The 26,063-nt window shown below is 37.9% G+C and overlaps 1 protein-coding gene across 11 annotated transcripts in view; it reads left to right on the top strand.

The window, feature by feature from the left end:
- ARB2A (ARB2 cotranscriptional regulator A) overlaps positions 1–26,063 on the top strand; it is a 418,957-nt gene that overhangs the window by 215,983 nt on the left and 176,911 nt on the right. For all 11 annotated transcript variants that reach the window (XR_008708552.1, XR_008708546.1, XM_055564819.1 and 8 more), the window contains one exon: positions 19,601–19,720. Coding sequence is in view for 9 of the 11 variants with exons in the window: in XM_055564819.1 (XP_055420794.1) it covers positions 19,601–19,720 (120 nt within the window). In the remaining 2 variants the exon portion in view is untranslated. The remainder of the gene's footprint in view (positions 1–19,600; positions 19,721–26,063) is intronic.

Here is a 26,063-nt window from a genome sequence, read left to right as displayed (position 1 = left end):
AGCTAAGGAAACAGTGCAACTTCTTTTGTACTTTGTTAATTAGTTATTGATTTGAAACAATGCACTTACAAATACCGTTAGAGGACTTAGGTGCCAGCAAGGTTACCATGTGACAGTCTAGTTCTGATGATCTTTATAGCGTATAAAGATTCTTTGAAGCCTTTTGTTCTGTTACCCTAAAATTGAGATTGTCTAGTTTGCTAGAATGACTACAGTTTTATTTTATCATTCATCTTTTTAATTTCAAATATTTTGTATATTAATAATCTGATACTTAATCATACTTTAATTACATGAGGTGGTTCCAATTTTCAGAAGCCTCACTTGTGGATTTAGTCTCAAGTAATTAACATATTCTACAGAGGAAGTGTATGTGGTTTGATTAGTGATGCCAAAGGGAACACGGAAATAATATTTCAGTCTAAAAAAGAAAGCAAGGTAGAGGTTCTAGAATTCCTTTATTGAATGTACTAGTTGATCCCTTTTTTAAAATGTGGGTATATAATCTTAGTTTCAGTGATTTCATCATGTTGCTAATAGAAGCTAATAAGTTTCCTATAGTTCTGTTAGAAAAGTTACTGGATTGCTTTAAATTAATTTTCTTAATAAAGTATTTAAGTGCAAGTTAATACTTCAGGCCTTTGTAAAAGTCAGCTCGCAAGGTACTGTGGAGGATAGAAAGGCAGATCCAGTGTAGCACATGGGTAACAGGGATTTTCAGCTCAGACTTGCCCTGATCTAATCCTGAATTGCACTAATTCTGTTCTCACTTGAACAAGCCACTCAGCCTTTCTGTGCTTCGCCCATGCGATAGGAGTCATAATAGTACCTACCTCATCGTGTGATTATAAAGACTAAATGAGTTAATACATGTAAAGTACTCGATCACAAATTGGTAAGGTATAACCACGTGATAAATGTTAGTTGTTAGCATTACTATAATAAGTAGTAATAGTAAAATGCGTATGATTAGTTTTCTTACTTTTTATCATATTTTTCTTATTAATTAGGATATGTTTGCTATACCTAGCAGATAATAAAAATAGCATGGTAAAATTGTTATCTGTCTTTTGTGTTGGACAATAAAGGAAACATTTGGTGTGCTCTTGTTCTAAAATACCCATTTATTATTTTACTAAAAATGCACAAAAGTTTCCAGTTTAATTGTGAGAAATGTAAGCTGTGGTAGAGGAAATATTTTTCTTAGCATGGAAGCATTCTAAAATACCTGCTTTTTATTAAAACCTTTACACTAATCAAGGCAAGTTGAAAAGTTTTTTTCAAGTTAAATTATTTCAGTAAATAGACAAAACTTCATGAAAAAACATATTGTGCTAAGCACCGGTTTTATTTTAGTAAGTAATTGCCTAACATGTCCATTCACAAGGAATGCATGTGAAAGCACTGATCAGTTTAAAACTATTAACTGATGAAATTGATAAAAATTTGAAAGGTCTATAATAGCTATTGTTGTAGATGTAAAGAAAAGATTGCTCTCACTCAGTGTGATGAGGATGTGAGAGAGCATAAATCTTTCTACCGAGTAGTCCTTTTCCTGGGAATCAGTCTCATTGGAATAAAACCATTGCTAATTCAAATCTATAATCACAACATTGTAAAAATATCAATTGATAACCAAAATTTAACGTCTAGATTTAAAATTGTAGATAGAGTAGGTTTCTAATAAATGAATTCTAGAAATGCTGCCTTGTCTTCACTTTTTGGAAGCTAAAATGGAACTTAAATTCATATTTTTCACTAATTTAGACTATAGATGTTTGAACGAATTAGGTTTTATTACAACGTGGAGAAACTAGAAAATAGTTGGAACTAATATTTTTATTATATTTTCAAGGTGTTTTAAGAAGTTGGTTTGTGACAAAGTAAATAATTATTCCAAGTATGTAAATAACTTATTATATCTTAGTTATATCCTGACAGAATTCAAACATCTGTCATAAAGCTATTTTCCAGGCTTCTTATTTTGTATCTGGTCAACCTTCCCATGGTATGTTCTTTGTTCCCAAGTTTTTGTTCTATTTGATTAAAAGAAGGTATAATTTTAGAGGTCTCACAGGTTAGCCTCCATGTGCAAATGAGGAGCGTGAGCATCCAAGATGATAAGTGAACTCCCCAAAGTCATAAAGCTATTAAAGGACACTCTCTGGACGAGAATGGGTTTTCATCTGTGTGTGTGTGTGTGTGAGAGAGAGAGAGAGAGGGCGGGGGAGGAATGAGAGAGAATGTTGTCACTGGCAAATGTAACTAATCCTTCCACAGTGTTAAAATAAATTATTAATTATTTGGGAGCAGTTCCTCTTTCACAGTACAATCACAGCCAGATCATCTGGTTAACATGTGTCTTACAAAGCAGGGTTATCAAGCCATAAGTGTTTACATTTGATCCATCGATGCCTAACAATAATTGTCCTGCCTACACAAAAGCCTCAGCTTCCTAATGCTTAGTCACTCAGCCATGTACAACTCTTTGTGATCCCATGGGCCGTAATCTGCCAGGCTCCCCTGGCCATGGAATTCTCCAGGCAAGAATACTGGAGTGGGTTGCTATTTCTTACTTCAGGCAGCTTCCTAAGGCCTCCATGAAATAGCAGCTTCTGTGAAGTTTACTTTCCTTCCACTCCTTACATTTCTATAAAATGTTCTATGGCATGCCTTACTTTCTTAGATGTGTGCTCAGTCGCTAAGTTGTGACTCTTTGTGACCCCAGGCACTGTAGCCCGTCAGGCTCCTCTGCCCGTGGGATTTCCCAGCTCTTGCAGGGGATCTTCCTGAGCCAGGGACTGAACCTGCCTGCAGAGGCAGGTGAATTCTTTAACACTGAGCCACTTGGGAAGCCCACTTTCTTAGAGCACATTGAAAATAATTGAACCTTTTCTTGATGACCCAGGGTTGACATATGAGCTTTTGCTATAATTATTGTTTTAGATTCAGATATAAATACTATGGGACATACTTTGCTTTTGTCTAGAGAATGTTCTAGACTGGACTGTCTGGAATGCTTGCAGTGTCTTCAATGTGCTGTCATAATGCTAATTACCTTTAGGATTCTTATAACCTCACTCCTTCCCCAGCACACCCACCCACACAGAAAGTGTTTCTTTTACCTCTCACTCTACTGAAATACAGTCAGCCATTCATATCCACAGGTTCCACTTTTGTGGACTCAGCCATCTTCTATAAGCAACAAACATAAAACTAAGTCATTTTGTATACAGGACTTGAGCATCCTTGGATTTCATTATCTATGGGGGGTCCTGGAACCAATCTTCCGTGGATCCCAAGGGATGACTGTATCCATGAAACGTCAGTAACTGGATCAGCCTTGTTTAGTAAAATGCATGCACACTTGAGGGATGCGTGCACCACGTCCAGCCTTGCCACTCTGACTTCACTCCTGTGCTGATTGTGCTAGGTCAGGTGGCCAGTAACAGAGTCTAGCAGATACAAACTGGTCAAGTCTTTCTGTCTTCTTGTCGTATTTTCTCTTCTGTGATGCACACTGTCCGGTGAGTGATACCATGTGATGCAAAGATCTTCACTTGTTATATGTCCTTACTTCCTTCAAGCTTCTAAGAGCATTACCATCTCCCCAGGGTCATTGCTAGGACGTTGTGGTAGGTAGCATAATGGCCTCCCAAGATGTCTACATCCTGATCCCTGAAACCTGTGAGTATGTTATTTTACATGGTGAAGGAATTTTGCAGATGTGATTAAGGACCTTAAAATAGGGAGATTATCCTGGATTATCCCGGTGAACCCACTGTAATCACACAAGTTCTTAAATGTGGGGAAAAAAAGGCAGAAATAGAAGCGAGGGAGATATGACTATGGAAAAGTATCTAGAAAGGTGCAAGGCTTCTGGCTTTCAGATGGAGGAAGAGGGCAGCAAGCCAAGGGGGCAGACTAGAAGTTGGAAAAGGCAAGGAAATGAATTTTTTCCCTTAGAGCCTCCATAATGGACTCTGGTTTTAGCTCATTGAGACCTATGTCAATACACATTGAGACCTATGTCAATACCTGTCTCTAATACACAGAACTGTAAGATACTAAATTAATGTGTTTTTTAAGCCCCTAAGTTTGTGGTATTGTGTAACAATAGAAAATTTAGGCGGGTATTAAATCCTGTATCCTGAGTGGGTACTTATGTGTCAATTAACTTTATCCAACTTAATGTTCTGCCTACCTCAGTTCAGCACCTTTCAGAATTCAGTCCCCTACACTCCCCTTGCTTCCTGTGGAATTCTCCAGACCAGAATACCGGAGTGGATAGCCGTTCCCTTCTGCAGGGGATCTTCCCAATCCAGGGATCGAGCCCATATCTCCTGCATTGCAGGAGAATTCTTTACCAGCTGAGCCACCAGGGAAGCCCAAGTGGTTATTGTTTTAGGCAAGTTGGTGATAGCTTGGGCTGAGATAGTAAGAATGGAAATTGAGAGAAGTTTATGGATTCTGGAAATATTTTGGAATATAAACAAGTTGGATCAATAAAGAGGAAGAGGATGATGTCAAGGATGACTTCGAAATTTTTGGCTTGAACAACTGGATTAGTGGAGGTACCACTTGACAAGATGAAAAAGGCTAAAGGAAGAACAGATCATAGGATTTGGGAACCCAATGCAGAGTTTACTTTTGGACATGATAAACTTGAAATAGCTATGAAATTCAAATGTGTTTGACATGCTTCTGAATACCAATCCTTTGTCAGTTGTCATCATTATGAATTTCTTTTTGTTTTTTGAATTTCTAATATTTATAACTATAATTTATTAAGGCTTCCCTGGTGGCTCAGACGGTAAAGCATCTGTCTGCAATGCAGGAGACCGGGTTCGATCTCTGGGTTGGGAAGATCCCCTGGAGAACGAAATGGCAACCCACTCCAGTATTCTAGCCTGGAAAATCCCATGGACGGAGAAGACTGGTAGGCTACTGTCCATGGGGTCACAAAGAGTCGGACACGACTGAGCGACTTTACTCATCACTCATAATTTATTAAGTATAGCCATATTGACAAGTAAGGTAGCCTTGAATCTGTCTCCAAGAATGATGGCTGTCAATAATATCGTAACACCTAAAAGGCAGGAAAAAAATGAGTAGCTTCAAGATCTCTCTAGTTTATAGTTTCTTCTGTTTATTTTCATTATGTTTAAGGTAGAATCATATGAAATTGCCATTTTTAAGGTCAAAAATATCTAATGTTGGTAACTTCATATGGTTCCATTTACTATTTAAAGACAAAATAATGGTCCTTTATTTTTGAAGATGTTTTCATTAGATGTATGCTGTAAATCAGTTTTATGCATGTGTATATACTCCTAGTCTTTTAATCATCATTAAACACAAATGCCTATACTTTTAGAAAGATAACCCATTTAAAATATGCCAAAATGAAGATAAATTTTTAATTCAAAGTATTTAGCTGGGTTAAGATAAAATTAATTCCATATGATATTATAAAATATATTTTATGCATAACTGTTCTTACAAATGTTTTGCTCTGTACTAATGTACAATTTATACTCTTTTCCCCCGAATTTTAAAGCTGAACCATATGATATTCTTCTACGTGTCTCTCTGAATTAGGGCCATGTGGTATTTGTGTTCCATTTCTTCCAGAAGCATACCCTACTGGCCAATTCCTAAAAATATAAATTCTCTTTTATCTTGTACCTGTGGATTGCTTGGGTGCAAGGAGGTATAACTTAACATTTTTCATCCTTGTAAATCCCTCTGACTTGGTTACCTGCTTCCCATTCGGATTTTATTGAGCCATATTTTACCTAATGAGGTCTTAGCTTTTTAAAAAGAAATAACTTTGATTTGTAAATTTTGTCATAAAAAAGTGTGGATTTTATATTAGTGTTCTTTCTCCAGCTGATGTCTCCAGTGTAAATAGCAAATCAGCGGTAGTGCTAAGGGCAGCTAGTGAAGTGTGTGTGTGTGTGTGTGTGTGTGTGTGTGTGTGTGTGTGTGAGAGACATATGCAGCACAGCTGGAGTTAATGACATAGGGGTGTGCTGGTTTACAGTGAAAAATGCTAGACTATATTATCCATTGAGTAGCTCTCTTAGTAGATGTGCTTATTTACCACTGTAATCACAGAAATATTTATATGAAGTAAAACAAAATAATCTTGAAGTTTGGATTTTAAAATTGGATGATTTTTAAAAAACCTGAAATTCATTCAATTTTCATTTTACTTTCCAAAAATCAGTTATAAGTTTAAAATATATCCCTATAGGAGCATTCATTTTATAACTTCATAGCAACAGGTTAGCTGAAGAGAAATCTGTCAAATTTGGCAGTGGTTCAGAAAATATGTGAACGTGTCACTGTAAGCAGTCTCAAAGGGCGAAATACTTTACAGGAGCTAATTAACCTTAGAAAATAATTACACAAATATGCAAATGTTGTTTAGATAATTCCGTGTGTTATCAGCTCAGGTAGTCCATCATAAATGCAGACCCTGCAATGCCTAGGTAGTAGAATCTGGCATAGTTGATAAGGCTTTGGTTACTGTATCACTTCTGTTTGGCATTTAAGAATTAATGATGGCAAGAGTGCGTCAGGAAATTCAACCTGTACTCTGAATACTGCTGAGTTCCGCAGTGTAAATATTCTATGCATTCTGCCACTGGCAAATTCTAATTAATGGATTTACTTTTGTCTTTTCATGCACTTTGTACATTTCCATATTCTAAAATCATCCAGCTTGAAGTGCAATACAAAATGCACTCTGATATGAAATTTATGGAGAAACCTGTAAAGCAGATTTAGTATGTTTGCATTTCTGTAATTGAAGCATATTAGAAAGTCTTTCCTATTGAAATCTGTTTAGCTTCAAAATGCACTCCTGGTAGTATACACTGTCTGGATTATGGTTTATAAATATATAATGATTGTGGACACGGTGTGGGAAGTGGGTTGGAATGACACAAATGTGCCTTGGAACAGCACCACCTTATTTATAAAATGGAGTTTTCGTAATGTAATCTGTCAGAAATGTATATTAAAAACTACTCTAAGTTTATTAGTTCCTGTGCTACCATTATTGTACATAACTGCTGTGGGAGGCAGCACATGTTTGGCAGAATTTGTTACATCTTATAAGGATGGGGGACGACAGAGGATGAGGTGGCTGGGTGGCATCACCGACTCGATGGACGTGAGTCTGAGTGAACTCCGGGAGTTGGTGATGGACAGGGAGGCCTGGCGTGCTGCGATTCATGGGGTCGCAAAGAGTCAGACACGACTGAGCAACTGAACTGATAAGGATGGGGATATGACTCCACTAAACACAGTGAATAGTAAAAAAAAAAAAAGCCATAAATTTGTGAAAGTCTTGGGGAACAGTCACATAAGAAAGCCAGATTTTTTTAATAGCTAAGGTTTATCTCCTTTATTATTTCGCTTTAAAAATAATATTTTGGATTAAGCTGTTTAATTGTCTGTCACGTGCCCTTCAAATGTGAACCTCACGTAGTGTCAGCTTTCTCTCGGCAGTTCAAGGCCACCGTTGCTCCCGTGAGTCACGGTGCTTCAGGTGCGGTCCTGCCCCTCACGATGCTCACTGACAGAGCTGGTAGACTTCGTCTCCTTGCGCTATAAGTGCTCTTCCAGTTTCTGTGGGTTTGCTGTTTTTGCAGCCATCACTTTTTGCTCTTGCACCTGTTTGAAACAACCCCTTTGATTTGCAGCTTGTAAATGTGCAGTGGGTTCAGTACAGATGTTAGCATGTGTTAGATGTGGAGCTCCCGCTCAGAGGCTTACACCCTCTAAGAAGCCAGCGCTACTTCTTCAGTACGATTTCTGATTTGCTGTTGTTGTTGTTTACTTGCATTATTATAAAATGCATTCTTTTTGTACTAGCTTTGGAAAGTCCAGAAAGATCTAAAGGAGCTAAGAATAGAAAATATTCACAATCCCGCCATCCATAAGCAGCTGCTTTTAATCTTTTTGACTCTAGTCTTTTTCAAGCCTTTTTGCAACAGTGAAAATTTTACCACCTATAAAATTAGATGAACTGCATGTATTATTTTATAATCTCATTGAATAGCTATATAATATTTCCTTAGAAGTATTAACTTGCTTAAATATTTATTTTTGCATTATTGGATATTTAGGCATCATCCAGATACACTTTTTTCTGTACATGAGGCAATTACTGGTTCATCAATGATGAACATTACCGGACAACCATCATTTGCCACTTTCCAGATTATTAGACGATAGATTCCTGAAATGGAGTTGGAATATTCCTTTTGAAATGCACTTCATGGTATCATTTATCAGCAGTATCATTGCCAGTAATACTAACATCGTTAGTCATTTATTAAATGTCTATAGCATGTTTTCTAATGTATAGACAGAATCTGAAAGAGAATATATCTTCAAATTGCTCATATTCTAGAAGGAATAAGTGACATGTCAGGTTAAATAAATAACAGAATAGAAAAGAACCAATGAAATAGTACAGGATTCAGTTTAAGCTTACATAGCTAATAGTGGAACCGACGTAAACTTGAGCCAGTGGTATTTTACAGTAGTTTTAGACATAGGCAGAATAATAATACCTGTAAAGAGATTAAATACTTTACATATATTTCTTGTAAGATGCTATCAGTCAAGGGTTAGCAAAATTCTTTCCCTTTCTATATGAGAATCTGACCTTCAGTTAACCTTCTAGCTCTATGTCTCTGGAAGCCTAATAAAGTGGCGTCTTACGTTGAGTTTCCCAGATAAAAAATTCTGAAGTTGCATGTGAGAAGTTTGTTGGGGAATTCTCTTGGGATCAGCACCTATCAGTTCAGCTCAGTTCACTAGCTCAGTCGGGTCTGACTCTGTGCCACCCCATGGACTGCAGCACGCCAGGCCTTCCTGTCCATCACCAACTCCCGAAGTATATTCAAACTCATGTCCATCGAGTCGATGATGCCATCCAACCATCTCATCCTCTGTCGTCCCCTTCCCCTCCTGCCTTCAATCTTTCCCAGCATCAGGGTCTTTTCAAATGAGTCAATTCTTCACATCAGGTGGCCAAAGTATTGGAGTTTCAGCTTCAGCATCAGTCCTTCCAATGAATATTCAGGACTGATTTTCTTTCGGATGGACTTGTTTGATCTCCTTGCAGTCCAAGGGACTGTCAAGAGTCTTCTCCAACACCCCAGTTCAAAATCATCAATTCTTCAGCACTCAGCTTTCTTTATAGTCCAACTCTCACATCCATACGTGAATACTGGAAAAAATCATAGCTTTGAATAGATGGACTTTTGTTGGCAAAGTAATGTCTGTGCTTTTTAATATGCTCTCTAGGTTGGTCATAACTTTTCTTCCAAGGAGCAAGCGTCTTTTAATTTCATGGCTGCAGTCACCATCTGCAGTGATTTTGGAGACTCCAAAAATAAAGTCTCTCACTGTTTCCATTGTTTCCCTATCATTTGCCATGAAATGATGAGACTGGATGCCATGATCTTCATTTTCTGAATGTCGACTTTTAAGTCAACTTTTTCACCCTCTTTCACTTTCATCAAGAGTCTCTTTAGTTCTTCATTTTCTGCCGTAAGAGTGGTGTCATCTGCATATCTGAGGATATTGATATTTCTCCTGGTGATCTTGATTCCAGCTTGTGCTTCATCCAGCCTGGCATTTTGCATGGTGTACTCTGCATATAAGTTAAATAAGTAGGGTGACAGTATACAGCCTTGACATACTCCTTTCCCAATTTGGAACCAGTCTGTTGTTCCATGTCCAGTTCTAGCTTGCTTTTTGACCTGCATACATATTTCTCAGGAGGAAGGTCAGATGATCTGATATTCCCATCTCTTTAAGAAGTTTCCACAGTTTATTGTGATCCACACAGTCAAAGGCTTTGTCATAGTCAATAAAGCAGAAGTAGATGTTTTTCTGGAACTTTTGTGCTTTTTCAGTGATCCAGTGAATGTTGGCAATTTGATCTCTGGTTCCTCTGCCTTTTCTAAATCCACCTTGAACATCAGGGTTCACGTACTATTGAAGCCTGGCTTGGAGAATTTTGAGCATTACTTTGCCAGCGTGTGAGATGAGTGCAATTGTACGGTAGTTTGAACATTCTTTGGCATTGCCTTTCTTTGGGATTGGAATGAAAACTGACCTTTTCCAGTCCTGCGGTCACTGCTTAGTTTTCCAACTTCGCTGGCATGTTGAGTGCAGCACTTTCACAGCATCATCTTTTAGGATTTGAAATAGCTCAACTGGAATTCCATCACCTCCACTAGCTTTGTTCGTAGTGATGCTTCCTAAGGCCCACTTGACTTCGCGTTCCAGGATGTCTGGCTCTGGGTGAGTGATCACACCATCATGGTTATATGGGTTGTGAAGATCTTTTTGTATAGTTCTTCCGTGTATTCTTGTCACCTCTTCTTAATGTCTTCTGCTTCTGTTAGGTCCATACCGTTTTTGTCCTGTATTATGTCCATCTTTGCATGAAATGTTCCCTTGGTATCTGATTTTCTTGACAAGATCTCTAGTCTTTCCCATTCTATTGTTTTCCTCTATTTCTTTGCATTGATAACTGAGGAAGGCTTTCTTATCTCTCTGTGCTATTCTTTGGAACTCTGCATTCATGTGGGTATATCTTTCCTTTTCTCCTTTGCCTTTAGCTTCTCTTCTCTTCTCAGCTATATGTAAGGCCTCCTCAGACAACCATTTTGCCTTTTTTGCATTTCTCTTCCTTGGGAATGGTCTTGATCACTGCCTCCTGCACAATGTCACGAACCTCTGTCCATAGTTCTTCAGGCTCTCTGTCTATCAGATCTAATCCCTTGAGTCTATTTGTTACTTTCACTGTATAATCATAAGGGGCTTGATTTAGGTGATACCTGAATGGTCTAGTGGTTTTCCCTGCTTTCAGTCTGAATTTTCCAATAAGAAGTTCATGATCTGAGCCACAGTCAGCAAGAGAATGCACTGGTCATATCAGCACCTATAGAAGAGCAAAAACACAGATTTTGTCTGAAGTTGTTGAACTGCAATATTGTTACAGCACAGGCCTCACCCACCTTCTCGATGCTCTGGGTCTGGGGTGGCTTTTCAGAGATGTCCTGCCTTGAGGCAAGAGATAGGTCCTTGTAGATCCACATCATCTCAACCAGACTTTGGAGGTGGGATTGTAACTTTAGGCAAAATAGCTTTGTTTGACTGAGAGCAATCCCTAGAGAGGATCTCACTTCAAGCTATCAGCTGCCAACACTTGTACAGCTCAGGAAATTAGTGCCTATAACTAAAGGAGGTTCTGGGAAGCATATCACAGCACCCAGTCTAAGTGGCTGGTTGCTGCACAACATTGCCTGTGGAGGAAAATGACCCTGGTTGGTAAACTGCATCTGGATTAGAAGGAATTACGTTGTTGTTGTTTAGTTGCTAAGTCATGCTGATTCTTTGTGACCCCACGGACTGTAGTCTACCAGATTCCTCTGCCCATCAGTTTCCCAGGCAAGAATACTAAAGTGCGTTGCCATTTCCTTCTTCAGTGGATCTTCCTGACCCAGGGATCGAACCTACATCTCTTGCTTGGCAGGCTAGATTCTTTACCACTGAGCTGCCAGGGAGCCCAGAAGGAATTATAATAGACTATGAACACCATAGTTTTGATCTTCCCTGACGGTAGTAACTCCTGTAAGTGGGCAAGTCCCTTGCAGGCAAGGATCCTAAAAGCCACACCTATGGTCTCATTGGAAAAGACCCTGATGCTGGGAGGGATTGGGGGCAGGAGGAGAAGGGGACGACATAGGATGAGATGGCTGGATGGCATCACCAACTCAATGGACATGAGTTTGGGTAAACTCCGGGCATTGCTGATGGACAGGGAGGCCTGGCGTGCTGCGATTCATGAGGTCGCAAAGAGTCAGACATGACTGAGTGACTGAACTAAAAAAGAAAAACAAAAAAAGTGGTGTTTCTAGAGGCATTAGCTTCCATAGGTTATAAAACTTTAAGGCAGGATAACTCCTGTCTCTGCCCGAGGTGAGCCTGGTTCCCTTCTTCCTGAGCAAACACCCTGTGGGCCAAACACAGTAACCCCCTCAAAGTTGTCTGTTGTGTCTGCTCCAGGAACTGCTGTGGGGCTTCCACTAAAAGGCATGCCTGGTGCGCCTCTAATGGCAAACTGTGATTCCCTTTCCTGGATCTTTTTGGGTCAATGTATGTCAAGTGTGGTCTAGAATAATGTATAATGGTTTGTATAATGGTTTAGTTGTGCCTGTGGATAACCCCCTAAGTGGGTATTATAGGCATTTTTTTTTTCTTCAGTTGAGTCTGGCTTTTTACATCAGGCTTTTAATTTTAGGTTTAAAACTGAATCATAATTTGATGACCTTAAGAGTCAGGCTGCAAATATTGAAATACTCAGGGCACATGATTACTTCAGATTTCTTTTTCCTGCTTCTCCTAAACCATTTTAACATATATCATCTCCATAGACTGTGGAAGAAAAAAAATCAACTGTAATACTAATCTCTGCAAACAGTAGTCTTTACATTTGAACAGTGGAAAGAGCTGTTGGTTCTTAAGTCTCCTTTAGTCATAGATGGTTCATTTGGACCCGGTTGACAATTTCCCTTGTATCCTGAGTCACAACGTTTTGTTGATTTTTCCTCTGTAATGACTTAGTCCATCCCTTGCTTCCCATTCACTCTGCCATCAGTCTAAGTAGTGGGATAGTCTACTACTTTATATATGAAATGCTGAACTGCTCCCTTGGAAGTGTTCTCCTGTCTAGTTTTTGCCTAGTCTGAGCTGCATTACCCATGAGATCCCAGACTGTATTTCATGGTAGAGTTTTTGTCTAGGATTTTCAGACTATTCATGTGTATTCCAGTTTTTCCTGGAGCATGAATAAGATCCTTGCAAATAGTAAGAAGGAAGGCTGGAAAGGTAGAGTTTAAAGACGTTGGCTAAAGAGTTCCAGTTCCAGTTATTTGTTTTGTAGGCCATGGCAACCATTTTGGTAAATGACCTTTAAGACAAGAGAGTGAGTGCATCAGAGCCAGGCTTCAGGAAGATTAATCTGGCAAAAAGTAATTGGAAAGACTAGAAGAAATGAGACTAGTTAAAATTCATTGTTGGAGGACTTGGAATGAGATGGGAATGAAACAGAAGGGACAGATAGACTCTAAACAGTATAAAGGAAGGATTTTTGACTGTGAGAAGAAAGCAGGGAGGACTTCGCTGAGATCAAGTAATGTGGGTTTATAATAGACCCATTGGACTTCTGTGAAGACAGTCTATCAACAATAGAGAAAGGAATACTCCTCACACACTACGTCCTCTCCTGTCTTTGTATGTTAACACACTTATGAAATGGCAAACACAGTGAAGGTCAGGATCGTGGCTTGCTTCTTATCATCCTTACATCTCCACTTTTAGCACAGAACCTAGCTGGCGCAGAGTAATCTAATTTCCTATGTGTTTTTAATTCTGTCTCTCTATATAGGAGAATATTTAAGACCATCACAGATATTTAAAATTGTTAGTTCTGCCAACTACCAGCACATAGAAACTCTGTTATCTGTCTTCCTGTTTTGTTTTTACATTTCATTGTGAGATATAACTAGGGAAATTAGGTGTCTGGGTTTTCTCCAGATTGTCCCAGTTTAGACCTGTTTTCCCAGTACAATTATTAACAATACCTTTCTTCACTCTAAAAGGTTTATAGAATAAATTCTATGGTTACGGTCTATATATGTACAGAAAACTGCTTTGTATGTATTAGTAATTTTAACTATAACTATAAAGAACACACTTGTGTAGCTACCATCCCAGGCAAGAAATGAAATACTGCCAGCCATTAGAAGTCTATTTCCCAATCACAACTGTTTCTCTTCCTTAGAGTAAACCAGTATCCTGATTTTAATAAGAAATATTTTCCTACTTTTTAAACTAATGCACGCTAAATTATTAAGGCCAAGTTCAGTTCAGTCACTCAGTTGTGTTCAATCTTTGCCACCCCATGGACTGTAGCATTACAGGCCTCCCTGTCCATCACCATCTCCTGGAGCTTGCTCAAATTCATGTCCATTGAGTCAGTGATGCCATCCAACCATCTCATCCTCTGTCGTCTTCTTCTCCTCCCGCCTCCAATCTTTCCCAGCATCAGGGTCTTTTCCAGTGAATCAGTTTTTCGCATCAGGTGGCCGAAGTATTGGAGTTTCAGCTTCAGCATCAGTCCTTCCAATGAATATTCAGGACTGATTTTCTTTAGGATGGACTGGTTGGATCTCCTTGCCGTCCAAGGGACTCTCAAGAGTCTTCTCCAACACCACAGTTCAAAAGCATCAATTCTTTAGTGCTCAGCTTTCTTTATAGTCCAACTCTCACATCCATACATGACTACTGGAAAAACCATAGCCTTGACTAGACGGACCTTTGTTGGCAAAGTAATGTCTTTTGCTTTTTAATATGCTGTCTTGTTTGGTCATAACTTTTCTTCCAAGGAGCAAGTGTCTTTTAATTTCATGGCTGCAGTCACTATCTGCAGTGATTTGGGAGCCCCCAAAAATAAAGTCTCTCACAGTTTCCACTGTTTCCCCATCTACTTGCCATGAAGTCATGGGACCAGATGCCATGATCTTAGTTTTCTGAATGTCAACTTTTAAGCCAACTTTTTCACCCTCCTCTTTCACTTTCATCAAGAGGCTCATTAGTTCTTCTTTGCTTTCTGCCATAAGGGTAGTGTCATCTGCGTATCTGAGGTTATTGATATTTCTCCTGGCAATCTTGATTCCAGCTTGTGCTTCATCCAGCCCAGCATTTTGCCTGATGTACTCTGAATATAAGTTAAACAAACAGAGTGACAATATACAACCTTGACATATTCCTTTCCTGATTTGGAACCAGTCTGTTGTTCCATGTCCAGTTCTCACTGTTGCACTAATCTTGACCAGCATACAGATTTCTCAGGAGGAAGGTCAGGTGGTCTGGTATTCCCATCTCTTAAAGAATTTTCCACAGTTTATTGTGAACCACATAGTCAAAGGCTTTCACATAGTCAATAAAGCAGAAGTAGATGTTTTTCTGGAACTCTTTTGCTTTTTTGATGGTCCAGGGTGTTGGAAATGTGATCTCTGGTTCCTCTGCCTTTTCTAAATCCAGCTTGAACATCTGGAATTTCATGGTTCACATACTGTTGAAGCCTGGCTTAGAGAATTTTGAGTATTACTCAGCTAGCATGTGAGATGAATACAATTGTGTGGTAGTTTGAGCATTCTTTGGCATTGCCTTTTTTTGGGATTGAAATGAAAACTGACTTTTTCCAGTCCTGTCGCTGTTGCTGAGTTTTCCATATTGAGTGCAACACTTTCACAGCATCATCTTATAGGATTTGAAATAGCTCAGCTGGAATTCCATCACTTCCACTAGCTTTGTTCATAGTGATGCTTCCTAAGGCCCACTTGACTTCTCATTCCAGGCTGTCTGGCTCTGGGTGAGTGATCATACCACCGTGGTTATCTGGGTCATGAAGATTTTTTTTTTTTTTTTGTATAGTTCTTTGTGTATTCTTGCCACCTCTTCTTAATATCTTCTGCTTCTGTTAAGTCCGTACCATTTCTATTCTTAATTGTGCCCATCTTTGCATGAAGTGTTCCCTTGGTATCTCTAATTTTCTTGAAGAGATCTCTAGTCTTTCCCATTCTATTATTTTCCTCTATTTCTTTGCTTTGATCACTGAGGAAGGCTTTCTTATCTCTGCTTGCTATTCTTTGGAACTCTGCATTCATATGGGTATATCTTTCCTTTTCTCCTTTGCCTTTAGCTTCTCTTCTTTTCTCAGCTATTTGTAAGACCTCCTCAGGCAACCATTTTGCCTTTTTGCATTTCTTTTTCTTGGGGATGATCTTGATCACTGCCTCCTGTATAGTATCACGAACCTCCATTCATAGTTCATCAGGCACTCTATCAGATCTTGGTATATCAAGGTATATCAATCAATCAAGGTATATCAATAGGCACTCTGTCTATCAGAGCTTGATATATTAAGGTATATCAATTGATCAAGGTATAGCAATACCTTGAATCTGTTTGTTACTTCTACTGTATAATCGTAAGGCATTTGATTTAGGTTGTACCTGAATGGTCTAGTGGTTTTCCCTACTTTGTTCAATTTCAGTCTGTATTTTGCAATAAGCAGTTCATGATCTGAGCCACAGTCAGCTCCCGGCCTTGTTTTTGCTGACTCTACAGAGCTTCTCCATCTTTGGCTGCAAAGAATATAATCAATCTGATTTCGATATTGACCATCTGGCAGTGTCCATGTGTAGAGCCTTCTCTTATGTTGTTGGAAGAGAGTTTTTGCTATGACCAGTGCATTCTCTTGGCAGAACTCTGTTAGCCTTTGGAATGCTTCGTTTTGTACTCTAAGACCAAATTTGCCTGTTACTCCAGCTCTCTCTTGACTTCCTACTTTTGCATTCCAGCCCCCTATGAAGAAAAGGACATCTTTTTTGGGTGTTATTTCTAGAAGGTCTTGTAGGTCTTCATAGACCTGTTCAACTTCAGCTTCTTCAGCATTACTGGTTGGGGCATAGACTTGGATGACTGTGATATTGAATGGTTTACCTTGGAAACGAACAGAGATCATTCTGTCATTTTTGAGATTACATCCAAGTACTGCATTTTGAACTCTTCTGTTGACTATGAGGGCTACTCCACTTCTTTTAAAGGATTCTTGCTCACAATAGTAGATATAATGGTCATCTGAGTTAAATTCGCCCATTCCAGTACATTTTATTTCACTGATTCCTAAAATGTGCAATCTTGCCATCTCCTATTTGACCACTTCCATTTTACCTTGATTCATAGACCTAACATTCCAGGTTCCTATGCAATATTGTTCTTTACAGCACTGGACTTCACTTCCATCACCAGTCACATCCACAGCTGGGCACTGTTTTGCTTTGTTTTAAGGCCAGAAGTGCCTACAAAGTCTTCCTTCCAGTTGTTGTTGAGTCACCAAGTCATGTCCAGCTCTTGGCGACCCCATGGACTGCAGCACACCAGGCCTCCCTGTCCCTCACCATCTCCCAGAGTTTTCCCAAGTTCATGTCCATTGTGTCAGTAATGCCATCCAACTATCTCATCTTCTGTCACCCTCTTCTCCTGCTTTCAGTCTTTCCCAGCTTCAGGATCTTTTCCAATGAATCGGCTCGTCGCATCAGTTGGCCAAAATATTGGCGCTTCAGCTTCAGCATCAGTTTTTCCAATGAGTATTCAGGGTTAATTTCTTTTAAGATTGACTGGTTTGATCTCCTTGCTGTCCAAGGGACTCTCGAGCGCAACAGTTCAAAAGCACCTGTTCTTCAGCGCTCTGACTTCTTTATCGTCCAGCTCTCACAACTGTATGTGACTCCTGGAAAGACCATAGCCTTGACTCCATGGACCTTTGTCAGCAAAGAAGTGTCTTTGCTTTTGAACACACTGTCTAGGTTTGTCATAGCTTTCCTGCCAAGAAGCAACTGTATTCTAATTTCATGCTGGCAGTCGCCATCCACAGTGATTTTAGAGCCCAAGAAGAAGAAATTTGTCACTGTTTCCACCCTTTCCCCTTCTGTTTGCCATGAAGCAATGGGGCCAGATGTAGTTATCTTAGTTTGAGTTCTGAAGACACATAGGAATGATGCAGGTGAAGGTGATGGGTTAAGCAAAGGCAGAACATATGGGTCACTTTCCAAACAATAATATCAAAAACAGCCCAGAGATAAGAAATGTATGGCACAATTAGGATATTACAGGATGTTCCCTGCAGTTGGAACACAGAGAGTGTTCTTTCCATTCTCTCTTGGGGAGAAAAGGGTATCTTTTACATCATCATATTTTGTGCATTCATTTCGAGGCAGAAGCCATACCATGTAAGGCCCTAGTGTCATTCTGAGTTTAAACTTGGTCCTGGAGCTGATGCAGAGATTTCGGAGAGTTCTAAGCAGTGAGTGAGCAAATGGCAGCATGTCCATATTTGCATTTTTGAAAAGCTGTTGTCACTACAGAGTTAGGAGAGGGCATTTAAATGGGTAATACCCTCTAGGATAACCCTAGAGGCAGGGAAACTGGACTGGAGATTGTTGCAGTAATCCCATTTGTGAAAGGATGAGCTTGGGCTCAGCCAGAGGAAATGAGAATGGAGAGAACTGGTGGCTTTAAGAGAAGGTTGGGGACAATCAAAAGGTTTTTAATTACTGATTTTATGTGGAGTTAGAGAGAGAAATAGAAGATGATGCTCAGATTTCAGCAGGAGGTAGGGAGCAAAGACAGTGACACAGGTTTAGAGAGGATATTTTTATCAAAGTGTTGAATTGGTTGAGCTTGAAGTATCTGTGGGGCATTCAAAAGGAAATGACCTTGGGTCTCGAGCTCTGGAGAGAAATATAGGCTGGAGATAGACATTAGGGAATAATAGCTTTTATGGAGCAAGTGAAACCATTCACTGGGACCGTAACATAATATTTTAAAATTTCTGAGATGGAAAAGGTGAATAAATTGTGTTCATCATCTAATATTATGACATTCTTAGGGAATCAGTCTTTCGGTGTTAAAGCATCCCAAGAATTATTCGTACAAAATATTTTCATGATGTCTCAGTTTTATCAGTTTGTACTTTTTTAGCTCTTTGTTTTCCACGTTATCTGAATCTTAGGTTTAACCACAAATTGTGTTTGCTATAGAAGTAAACACAATAAAATGAAGTTATTGTAGAACTTTTGGAATTAAAGCAACATTCATATATTTATTGGACTTGCCTGGTGGCTCAGATGGTAAAGAATCTGCCTGCCATGCGGGAGACCCAGGTTCAATCCTTGGGTTGGGAAGATCCCCTGGAGGAGGGCATGGCAACCCACTCCAGTACTTTTGCCTGGAGAATCTCCATGGACAGAGGAGCATGCTGCAGTCCATGGAGTCGCAGAGTCAGACACGACCGAGCAACTAAAGCACACCAGCAACTTAAGAGAAATAGAAAAAGTCCCAGTTTATACATTTAGAAATCCTCCCAGTTCTAGAAATAAAATATATATATGGAAAATTATGTCAGGAAAAGTATTTTTAACAATGTAAATTGAAAATACTTATTGTTAACTTTCTCCTTATTTTCAATTTACAGAGGTACCTAAAATTTTATAAATCAAATAATTTAGATGTATTTATACTCTAAATATTTTCAGATATAAATATAGACACGCATCCGATATTTCTTAGTGGTCCACTGCCTTAAAAGACCACTATAACTTTATGCCATGCAATTCTAATGTAGTTAGATATATTTTAATATCTCAGATAAACCCAGAATGCGCCATTTCCCCTCAAAATGTGCCTATATTAAATATTTTCTTTCAGAAGCTTAGAATAGCACTTAAGTTTAGCAGTAATTTCCTAATAGCTTAATACTAATTTATTCCCTAATTTGAATTTCCATTGTAGTTCTTTTGTATTGTTATTGTTTGGAATGAGCTATTGCTATCATATTTCTTATGCTGCATAAGCAAGCATATAATTTAATTTTTGATTACTATGATAATAATTAGATGCAGTATGTAATACATGATGTCTGTTGTACTTATAGGAAAATGGCTCTCCTGAAGAACATGCAGTCTATGTGTGGGACCATTTCATAGCCCAGTCTGCAGCTGAGAAGGTATTTTTTGTTGCTCACAGCTATGGAGGACTTGCTTTTGTTGAACTGGTAAGTGCACAGTTAACTCTTGTTTTTAATTTGCAAACTCCTTACAGGTTTATCGCCTTCACTCCCATTTTCTTGGTATGGTTACTTGAAATTGTTTTATAAAGGATGAAGATTAAGTATTTGGTGTAATGAATTTCATGTTGTTGAAAAGGAATGTACTTTTATTGTACAGAGCTTTTCATTGCCAATCAGACAACTTTTTGCCTGTTTCTTATTTACATTTCACTTTTTAATTTCTACATTATAGCTCCCCTTTCCCTACATTTTATATTTGTGACTCCTGTTTATGTGTACATCGTTGAAGCACTATTATCTGTAAAGTGTTTAAAATTTCTAGAGACTCTTTCACTGACTATACTATCTCTATAAATTAGTACTTGATCAAAATCCATATAATTAGTATTAAAGCTATCAGAAAGATTCTTTTAATCTGCTGTTAAGTGCAACTCCATGCTTAGTCATAAAAATCTCTGCATTTCAAAATAATCCAATTCTTGCAGTTAAGATATGTGTACATAATAGAAAAATTAGCAAGATTTGTGAATTTGGTGTCTGTTCTACCACAGTCTTAACAGTTATCACACTTTGTGCAGGTCTGAATGATGAATGAGGTACAGTCAGTCCTAAAAATGTGCTCCATGCTTATTACCCCTTATGTCACTGGAAAGTACCATTGCTGTAACAAAATGATTTATCTGATAAAGTGCATTTGATCATTTTAAGTCCATATAGTCTCAAGTGGACAATAAAAGCCAGCATAGCATTGATTGTCTAATTTTTAATGTTTCTAAACTTTGCCATGTATTGCTCTTCATTGTGGAAATTATATATCCGTGGTCTTTTCAACTTCCCCACGCCTTACTGCTTACCCATGTGATTTAGGTAGAAAAATAGTGGTGACACCTGAGAATACTTTAACTGACCTGAATTTACAAATACTGTGCTCTCTTAAGATCTATAAATAACTGAAATCATTCATTTCTTAAATTGATTTTATGTTTACAAATTATATTCAAATGCTTTTAATTCTGCTGAATTTGTTTACTACAAAAGGGATATCTTAGGATCATTCTCTAACATACGAGTTATGATGTCCTTTTTAAAATGTGAATGTTGGCTTTCAAATAGTTCTTTTAACCATTCAGATATACATAAATGCATTTATAGCTGATATATATGTACCTTATGTTTTCTTCCTGTAAGTCATTAAATTACATAAAACATGAAATTTCATGACTTTATAGAATAGCTTCGAATATGTCTGAAGACCTGCAAGACTGTTCAAATTTAAAACTTCCGTGAAACACACGTTTTCCTGATTTTACCTCAAGACAATTAACATCAAATCTGTATATCAGATTTGGAATTTAAGTGAATTTTGGACAGTTTTAAAAACGAACTTAAGATGCCAGAGTAACAGATGACCTATGCGTCAGTCTTATTTTGCCTGTCTTCTTGTCACACACTGGTGGATATTTCTGCACTTTTGTTCCACTTTAATATAAAGCACACAGATGTTTCAGAACAAGACTTGACTTCTGACCTTGAGGCTATTAGGGTCAGGGTCCTCAGGGCCTGTGAAATTATCACAAGCTGAGCTAAAGTTTTTCTCCATCACAGGAAGTAACCAGTAAGTAAGAAGTTAAAAAGGAGCTTTGTCAGAGAGACAAGATGGTCTCAGTAAGGGTCAGCTTCTGTAGTCTGCTATCTCTGCAGGAGGTGCATGCATGGGAGGAGGAATATAATATAACCACTGGCACATCGCATATCTGTCAGGCAACACTGGGACTGAGAAGTCTATTTAATGTAATATACCTTGTTTAGGTTTTAAAGTATTAATGGCGACTATCTTAGCCTCAGATATTTGCTACTTTTTGTCAAGTAACTTTGATAGAGGTATGCAAAGAAGGTATATAGATGGAAGCTAAAGAAAAAGTAGTTTGTGACTTACTGAAAATAATTCCTCTAAATAAATAACTTAGTTTTACATAAATTTTTGACAAAGCTTGATGAATACATTTAAGGCCATTGTGTTTCTACTTAATTTCAAGAACTTTTGAAAGATAGCATTGATGTTACACAAAAAAATTGAAATATGTTTAAACTTTTTGTTTTTGCCTAAAGCTGAATCACATTCTTTCCTGGTCTCCCTGTTATTCTTAGAAGAAAACTCCTGGTGTTTAAAATGTTGACAAATATTCAGCCTCTCAGTATTTTTCAACATAAATGTATTATATGAAATTGTTTTACAATGATTGAAATAGTTAGTATTAACTTTACAAAAAAGTTAATTGTGAACATCTTAAGTTATGGTTTAGTTTTTTGTTTCAGTAGTACATTTTACACGTCAGACAGTAAATTGTTTGGATTTCAGTAAAGTTTAATTTTGTAAAAAAATTATCATAAAATTGTATCCCTGATTCAAGATTCTATACACACACACGGACACCCCCTTATGGATGGAATGGCCCTAGTTTGGAGCGTCACGTTTCAATGCACGGAGATTATTTTCTTACCATCCTCATTCAAGTTCACATTCTTTTTTGGATCATGAATTTTAAGAAAATTTCTTTTAAATATGAACTGTGTGACTAGTACAGTTTTAATATTACATGTAATTACTTTTAGTGCTTATTGTTTGAATAATAGTTACTAGTCAGGACCTGTGCTAAAATATATCTTGTCATTTATTAAATTAAATTCTGTGTAATTAGAGTTTAAAATTAAAGGTACTACTAACAGATATCTGAAAAATTACTTTTAAATATAAAGTACAAAATAGTTGTAGAGCTTTCATATTTTGCTAATTGTTGTTTTTTAAAACTGAGATCATAATTTATCATTATACCCTATCTTGAAGTGCAGAATTCGCCTGAAGAATCCAGGAGATAGTTAAGAGATTCATTTTCAAAACCAGTGTCCATTTTATGTAGTAAATAATAACAATGAAAAAAATGATTCTAAAAATATGCCTTTCACTTCCTTTATTCCCATCATATGGTAACTAATTTACCATATGTTTCTAGTTCTAATTAGAAATTAGTTTCTAATTCTCTAAACTTTCTGCAATCCTAGTAAAAATAGATACTGATAAGACAGCTCTGGCAGCAATCCTAGCACTCAGTCTTTAGAGTAAAAGGGAAGAACTGTTTATTTTATGAATTGATATTGAATTTTAAAAATAGCGTGTCTATCCTATGTTATTTTTTCTGTGTATTTAAAATAACACTAATAAACAGCAATAACATACAAAGTTACTCTTATTAAATCATCACTGTCAAAGCCTTCAATTTCTAATAAATTTTGCTTTATATGTCATAGATAGAAATAGTCATAATCAACAACTTACCAATTCTTTTAGAAAAACATCTACAACTAATGCAGCTTACATTTGCTTATAGTAGTTTTTAAAAGTTTAAACTCATTTGTTAGAAATAAAGTGTCATTAAAAAACAGTGCCAGTTTTTAAGCTCTGTCATCCCTTTCACCAACCACTTTGTGAAGTGATTGCATTGCTTCCATACTCAGTCATTTCAGAGTGTTTTGCTCTTGTCTTGCCATGGTTAGTTGGACAAAATCAGGCCAGCTTAAATTTTTCTTTTATTTGGAAATAAGTCAGCTTCCTTGTCAGTGCCCGGTTTCAAATCTTAACTCACCTTCCCTGTTTGCAGTGCTCTATACATCAATTTGCATTCAGATTTCTCTCCTTAGTCAAAGTGAAATCATTGATATTTTTATAGAACACATTAAACAGTTTTAGCAAATGTGTTTCATTAGCTTATTGCATCCTCTCAGTTGATATAAAATTAGTATTTTTCTTATTGCTTTTATTTCCTTTTCCACATCATTAGTGGTATGTTCACAACCACCATTAAAAACATCTCTTAGAAATGTGTGAAAAACTGCTCCTTTTGAAAGTGTATCTCTACCCACTTTTGATTTTGGTTTCTCCATGCTTGTCAGCGCTTGATTGGCACCTCACTTGCATGTGAATTAAGGAATGAAGGGAACTCTATTTTCCTGCCATTGTTCCATGCTGGGCTCTCTAGCCTCTAGGCAGCCTAAGCTGACCTTCAGCAGCTGATGGAGGACTATTTTTTGGACTTAGTTGTGTGTGGACACTCAAGCTCAGTCTACTCTTAAGAGTTGATCTTTTAAAAATTGCCTAGAGCATAATTTGGATTTACACTGAAAAGAAAAAGGAACAGGACTAAAAGAATTAGTTTTTGCCTTTAGTGACATGCATTAACTATGACTTTAAAGAAGCATCATTTATATTCTATCTACAAAGAACAAACTAAATTGGATATAGGTAGCATATCTGCTTAATGTGATCAATGGAAATACCTAAAATATGGGCTGCTCGGAATCGAGAATTGAGGAGAGGTAGAATACTGGCTTATAAACAAAGAACACTTGAGTCATTGGAGTGTCAAAACAATTCAGGCCAAAAACACTTCTTAAAAACCTTTCAAGTTTAAAATGTAAATAATTCAGTAAAAATAAATCACCATTTGTAATATAACTTGAATTTCTGCATTGACTGCCTACATGATACAAGTAGCAGGTTAATGCACGGGATGATTACAACTTGTGTGTGGAATCTCTATCTTATTTCTCTAGTTGTTTCGTGTGAAAACAATTTAGTTTTTCTATTTTTGTGGGCTCCTTTGAGAGAGACCAGAGGGTATATTATTTTTGCCTCCTATATTCAATTCTGTTTAATTCTTTGCATATAGTATAGATACTGTCTTTCAATTGACTGTTGATGACAGTAATTTTAGGAGTTAGTTGCAAGAGCCTAAGTAAGATCCAGTGAAAGGCTTTATGAACATAGATGACTAGTAAGGGAGAAGCACACATCAGATGTTAAGGAAACAAAATCTCCATGACTTAAAGACATTGGATCTGGAAAGCTGAATGAAAACAAAGAGGGAATAATATCTTTCCCGGTGCACACCTCCAGAAGCATGTTGAAGTGGATGTGAAGGGAGATGAAGCACAATAAATAACAAGTAATGAACAGTGATTATGCTCATATGTAGATATTGGGGAAAATATTTGTATATACTGGGTATTTAATAATTATGGCTAATAGAATAAATGAGATATCAAAGGAGAGAGTTTCATATACAGATGTGATTTGTTAAGCTTCACAGCAGTTACCTCTGTATTGAGATTTGATTAGTTTTACCTTCTACTCAAATGATTTTCAATAAGTATTAGGAGGTCTAACGGTTGGAACTTCCCTGGTGGCTCAGATGGTGAAGCGTCTGCCTACAATGCGGGAGACCCAGGTTCGATCCCTGGGTTGAGAAGATCTCCTGGAGAAGGAAATGGCAACCCACTTCAGTATTCTTGCCTGGAAAATTCCATGGATGGAGGAGCCTGGTAGGCTACAGTCCATGGGATCGCAAAGAGTCAAACACAACTGAGCGACTTCAATGTCAACGTCAGCGGTTGGAAAGAATGGCTCAATTTGTTAATTTTTGTATTAACTCTTCTCCTTTTGTCCCATATCTAACCAACCAATACATTTTGTCAGGTTTATTTTCTTCTCTCTGAAATACTGATCATGTCTTCTCCTCTATGTGCCCACTGTTGTTAATTCATCATTTCACAGCAGTATCACTGCACTCATACACATTTTTCTACCGGCTCTCTTTTCTCTCCATTTCATCCTGTATACCACACCATGGTTGATATTATTTAAACCCCCTTTCTACCAAACCATTCCAGAATCATAGTAAGAAAGAAAGTGAAGTCGCTCAGTTGTGTCCAACTCTGTGCAACCCCATGGACGGTAGCCTACCAGGTTCCTCTGTCCATGGGGTTCTGAAGGCAAGTAAGCTGGAGTGAGTTGCCATTACCTTTTCCAGGGGATCTTCCCGACCCAGAGGTCAAACCCAGGTCTCCCACATTGCAGGTGGATGCTTTCCCGTCTGAGCCACCAGGGAAGCCCTCCAGAATCATATTGGCTCCCTATTGTCTGGCCTCACCTATCTTCTCTGTCACTTTAACACCTTCTGTGTAATCTAATTATCTCTTTCCAGCTGTATTTTTCCCAATAGCAACTTTCAGTTCTAGTCTAATTTCTTATTACTACCATTGTTTCATCTCTCTGTGCCTCTGCTCCAGGCCTCCAAGTTCAATGTAGTGGAAGAACACGAAACTTGAATGAAGATGACCTGGGCTTGAATCCTAGTTCCAATACCTGCAAATTATTAGTTGGGTCAGATCCTTTATGTGTGTCCTCCTCTGTAGGTATCCACTTTTTATAAGCAGAGTTTGACGGTTAAATCACAAAATTCCTGGTTGCTGCTGCTAAGTCACTTCAGTCGTG

The sequence above is a fragment of the Bubalus kerabau genome, chromosome 1, assembly GCF_029407905.1.
Source record: "Bubalus kerabau isolate K-KA32 ecotype Philippines breed swamp buffalo chromosome 1, PCC_UOA_SB_1v2, whole genome shotgun sequence".
NCBI classification, from domain to species: Eukaryota; Metazoa; Chordata; class Mammalia; order Artiodactyla; family Bovidae; genus Bubalus; species Bubalus kerabau.
Note: the sequence above shows the minus strand (reverse complement) of the source record. Positions and strands in the feature narration are given on the sequence as shown.